Raw genomic sequence first — 5424 nt, 5'->3', positions numbered from 1 at the left:
ATGCCCTTTCTCTGTCCTGTTCCAGCAGAAAAACTGCCTCTGGATTCAGGACATACCTCCTACTCTTCAGAGCACCCTTTGGAGTCCAGACTGGTCCTTCCCCTGCTTGGGGCATTCCCTGGCCCTAGCAGGGATCATCCTGTCCTGTCATTGTGTCTTGCTCTGTCTCTCCCATCAGATTAGTACCCAGTGGCAGAGCCTGGGGCTGACCTCCTGGCACCACCCAGAGTGGCTCTGGCACAAGCAGGTGTGTCCGGGATCCAGCATGATCAATGGGCAGTAAACTGACAAGTGATGAGGTGGTAACAGCTGAGCCCAGAGCTTCAGACCAGCTCTGGGAAACTCACTTCCCGGGGGGCGGGATTGCTGAAGGCTGGGGCTCTGGGCAGGAAGTGCCTGTGTCCCATTGAAGGAAGGAGGTGGAGGCACTCCTGGATAGAGACCCTACTTGCCACATGCCCTCTTTAATCTCAGACAGATAGGTGGCCTTCAGGCTCCATTTTGAAGATGGGGAGACAAGCTGAGATGCCACCAGATTCTAAAGACAAAGGCTGTGTGCAGCCATCCTTGCTGAGACAGAGGGAGTTAAGACGTCAGGTCCTTCTTCCCTGGACTCACCAGCTGGGCCTCCCCACCCCCTACCCTGAGCCAGGGCTGCAGGGCAGGAAGTGAAAGGTGCCTGCAGGAAGCCCCAGGAGGAACCGAGACTTCAGCCAGCCCCGCCCCCACCTGCCAGGGCCCTGGGGACCTTGGGGAAACCAGACCCTCCTTCAGGAAAAACTGGTAAGACACAGGCTAGGGGAGTGAGACTTCCCTCAGTTCCCATCCCAACGAGCAGCTCTTCCAGAATCTATTTTAGAGTTCTCTTACTACCAAAAGAGACCAATTGGTGATGCAAACGAGGAGTCGAACCTGGAGTCAGCACTCCCAAGATAGGCTTCGCAGCCAGTGACCTTCCAGACAGGTGCACGGGCAGAGGCAGGAGCCTGGGTCCAGCCCCGCTCCACCACTGCTTATTGTATCTGCGGCAAGATCCCCTCACCTCTCTGGACCTCTCTTTTCCTATCAGTAAAATAGGCTGTATAACCCCCACTTACAGACATGATCTGGTCCCGACTTTCAGAAAAGCAATTTGACCAACAGGGGCCTTTAAAAAGGTCATGGCCTTCGGTTGCAACAACTCTCCTTCTGGGAAACAGACACTCGGGCAAGGATTTATGTACGAGGAGATGCTACTGCCTCAGTGACAATATCCGTCCATCCCCCTCCTCTGTGAGAGGAAAGTCGGAGACCCCCCGTGGGTGCCTAAAAACACAGAGAGTACTGAACCCTTTACATACTAACACTGTTTCCTATACATAATGCCTAGGACAAAGTTTAATTTATAAATAAAGCACAGCAAGATTAACAACAGTAACTAATCGCAAAATAGAACAATTATAGCCATATACTGGGATAAAAGGGATGAGCATGTGGCCACTCGCTTCAGAGGGTCCCTGGCTGCCATCTCCACGCAGGTTCAACGCTTTCTGGCACAGCCATTTTTCTGTTCATGTCTTCCACCCACAAATTTAATGCCTTTTTCTTCTTAACGAAGTAGTCATCACACGCCGTGGCTGTAACTTTTGTAGTCTGAGGTGCGACAGGAAATCTAGCACGAATTTATTTTCCTCTCTTCACAATTTCATGGATAGAAGATTTGTTCTTCCCGTAGACCTGAGCACCCTCAGCAAACGATTTTTTTTTTCTTTCTTTATTAAGTTGAGAAGTTTTTTACCTTTTCACTTAAAGAAAGTACTCTATGGCTTCTCTCAGGCATATCCAAATTGCCGACATCACTACTTTTGCATTTTGGGACCATTATTAAGTAAAACGAGGGTGACTTGTATACAAGCATGGTATCTGATAACCACGATGGCTTCTGAGTGACTAATGAGCCGGAAGCTTATACAGCATGGCGATACTGGGCAAAGGGATGACTCAAGTTCCAGGCGGGTCAGAGAAAGACAACATGAGAATTCATCACACTACTCAGCATGGCATGCAATTTTAAATTTATGAATTATTTCTGGAATTTTCCACTTAATAGTTTTGGACCTCGGTTGACTATAAAAACTAAAAATGACCAAATGCTCCAGCGGCAAACTTTTTCAACATTTGTAAGGTTTTCACCTTATTTGTGAAGTGTTTAAAGGCAAGGGGGAATTCACCAAACATGACAGTCAAGATATGAATGTATACGTGTAGAATGAGTACCAACCACTATGTAGGAAACCACCACTCAGGGCCTGGTATTGCTGGACTGTGGGTTATTTCTCTGTAGAGTCCACCCTGGATTACTTTTGAAAGTGTCTATAAAACCCATACTTTAACTTTTTAAAGTCAAAAACACTTTTTAAAAGCAAAACAAACACTCGCGACACCCCTTTCAGGTGCTATTATTATCATCCTTATTTTTATTATTATTATTTTTAACACCTACAGCACCTGGTACTCCTAGGTGGTCTCCCATCCAACTACTAACCAGGCTTAGCTTAGCTTCCGAGATCAGACAAGATCGGGCCCATTCAGGGGAGCGTGGCTGTAGACTTCAGGTGCTATTATTAAGATCAAATGAGATAACCTTGAGGAGGCGCCTTAGAAAACACTAACTAGGATGGAAGGCCAGAGACTGGAGGCCCCTGGGAGTTGGGGTTCCTTTTGGGGGCCGGGGGAGACTGACCCCCTGCTTGCCTCTCCCCTGGCCTCTGCTCCTGGTTCTTCCCCAATGAACTTCTCTTCTGTTATTTGCCGGATGACTGATGCCAAGTCTTCTTCTCTGGGCCTCAGTTTCCTAATCTGTAAAATGAGGAGGGGTGCCTTCCAGTCCTCCTCTGATGGCCATGCACCAAGAGGAGAATTTTGCATCCAACCCCCCATTTTTCAGAAAAGGAAACTGATACTGGAGGGCCAGGGTTTCAGTTGGGACACAGTGGTGCCAGAGGTTTGCATGTCTGGGCCCCAGAGGGGTTTCACCCACTTGTTTCATCTCCAGGGCCAGGCCCCCAGCTCTGGTGGAAAAGGTGGGGTGGGGGATGGGGTGGCCAGAAACAGTTCAGACTCCTCCCACGGGGAGAAAGAAGGGAGTGGATGGCTGGGGCCATTCTGGGCCTGCCCCTCACCCTCCTGCCTACTGCCTGCCACCTGACCTCACCCCAGCCACCTGGCTTTCTGGAGGGAGGGGCATCTGAGATGAGTTCGGCGGGGAGTGACCAGCAAGAAATTTAGACGTGCGGGTCCAGGTCCTGAGGGCTGTCAATGCTGCTGCCTGCTGAGCTGGGAAAGAGGTGTGCAGGAAGGGCAGGTGTATGGCAGGCCACTCCGATGGCAAGTCAGGGAGAGGTGAGCAGACAGCATCTGAGCATGAAACAATGCGGCCATGTCCCACAGTGGGACAAGATGGTACCCAGAATCCCATCTTCTGACTTCCAGTCCAGTGATGCTTCCAAGGGCGTTGTCCAGGGTGCATTCTGGGTCAAGAGGTTCTAACTCTGTGTAGGAAGGCTGGCAGGAGAGGCAGTGGCTGACCAAGTGTACGGTGTGGTCCAGAACTGGAAGAGACAGTCTCAGCCCCAGGCCCAGAGCTAGTGGCACCACTGTCAGAGGAACAGTTCCACTGGGATGGTGAGGGACTCCAGAGGCTGGCACAGAATGGCCAAGTGACACCGGCACTCAGGCCCAGTGCTTGAAGAGGGCAGGCCACACAGTGAAGAGAGCTCAAGGGACATCAGGTTCAGCTGTATCGAGGCTACGGGCCTGGCCTGGCCTCTGTATGAAGAAGCATCCTGTAGATCCTGGGCCCTGCCCTGTGAATGGCTGAGTGTGCCTTGGAGGCGGCTGGAACACCACGTGGTCTCTGAGGAAGATGCCTGTCAGTGTGCACTCAGTGTGCGTTTACAGTCCAGCCCCAGAGGCTGTAGACTTCCTCCCAAGTGCAAGCCTTGGGCTCTGGAAGCTGCTACCGGGGGTGAAAATGACATCATACATCCAAGCGGATTGGGCCAAGCTCAGGGCTGACACTGAGGTACAGATACTTGAGAATCAGCACAATCTAAACTATTTCTTAAAAACCATCTTGTATTCAATGTCAAAGCAAACCTACCAATTGTGTTTTTTGGGCATCATTGCTGCCATTTGCCTCGGTTTCAAAGCAGAAAACAGCTCTGAGAGCAAGAATTAAAGACAACCCCCAGCTACAAATTACACTTGCTTGACCCTTTCCATAAGTTCATTTTGTTTAACGGGGGCTTCTCCGCTCTAAAAGAGAAGCCCCCTAGTCAAAGTGCCCCAACCGACCAAAACCACAGGAGCTCAGTCACAACCTTCGAGGGCTCCGAAAGATGGAGTTTTAAGTCAAACCATGATACACCATAGACTCCATGCCTCTCGCCTGTGCTGTCTGTGGTGCTGCGGGATTAGCTGGGGAGCAGCCTGGCTCCCAGAAAAGGGGCAGGTGGGCACGGGGGTGAAGAGGAGAATTCAATCTCCAACTCCCTGGCTGACGACCCACAGAGAGCAGGGGCCCCTCCTGCCCCTTCCGTCACTACTGTTGCTCAGGGCCGGCTGTCTTGGTGGTGACCAGCTCAGTGGAGCCCAGCTCTGTGGCTGGCACAGGGACGCTGTGGGCAGGTGGAGTGGTGGCTGAGTCTTCTGTAGGTGGAGGCCAGATGGGAGCTGTGGCATCGAGGGCTCCAGGAGAGAGGATGACACTGTTCAGGGGTTCTGGTGGGGGGCGGGGGATGCAGGGTCAGGATTGGGTCACAGCCTCTGCCATCCCCCTTCTGGAAGCTCCCCGGGAAGGACAGCCCTCCCAGAGGGGTAAGTCGATGAAGCCCCACTGCCTGGGGTGGGGGGTAGGAAGACACATGATCAGTCTTCAGGACAGGAAGTGCTGAGAGGGCGGCAAAATAGGGGAGTTGACAGAAGAGAGAGGAAGTGCGGCGGCCAGTCCGGCCATCCCGGGAGAGGCCAGGACGGACGCCTGTCTCAGGCCCGGCTCCCCGGCCTTGCGTCTTCCTCAGGGTCGGTCAGAGAGGCCACAGCTGTGCCCCTCATTGGGACTGGGGCGCTGGGCATCACAGTCTACCTGCTCAGCTTCGGAGTTTCAGAGTAGCCCTCGCCCGCTTTCACAGGGCCCTCACCCCCACATTGCCCGTGGACACTCTCAGACTGGGCAGTGCCTCTCGGGGACTCTCGGGTCCCCTCGATGCGGAACTCACCGTCCTGCTCTCTGTCCCGGGCCTCTGGGGAAGCCGGCCCGGGGGGCCGCCGCCGCCGCCGCCGCTGCCTCCAGCTCACCAGGGCCACCAGGACCAGGGCCAGCGCCAGGCCCAGCAGCGCGGGGGCGCCGAAGAGCAGCGCGGGGAGCGGCAGCGCGGCCTCGGC

At 53.4% G+C, this 5424-nt stretch overlaps 1 protein-coding gene across 3 annotated transcripts in view; it reads right to left on the bottom strand.

The window, feature by feature from the left end:
* Nucleotides 1-2451: 2451 nt before the first annotated feature.
* The window catches only part of TNFRSF13C (TNF receptor superfamily member 13C), a 3623-nt gene continuing 650 nt past the window's right edge, over nucleotides 2452-5424 (bottom strand). The window contains exons 2-3 of one of the 3 annotated variants that reach the window (XM_006917368.3): nucleotides 5259-5418; nucleotides 2452-4767 (exon numbers count right to left, since the gene is read on the bottom strand). In XM_006917368.3, the coding sequence (XP_006917430.1) occupies nucleotides 4583-4767; nucleotides 5259-5418 (345 nt within the window). In that variant the 3' untranslated portion in view covers nucleotides 2452-4582. Of the gene's footprint in view, nucleotides 4768-5258; nucleotides 5419-5424 lie in introns of those variants that run through there. The other 2 variants (XR_001517365.2, XR_003047958.1) reach the window with 2 other exon arrangements.

Source organism: Pteropus alecto, unplaced genomic scaffold (assembly GCF_000325575.1).
Source record: "Pteropus alecto unplaced genomic scaffold, ASM32557v1 scaffold157, whole genome shotgun sequence".
Taxonomy (NCBI): domain Eukaryota; kingdom Metazoa; phylum Chordata; class Mammalia; order Chiroptera; family Pteropodidae; genus Pteropus; species Pteropus alecto.
Note: the sequence above shows the minus strand (reverse complement) of the source record. Positions and strands in the feature narration are given on the sequence as shown.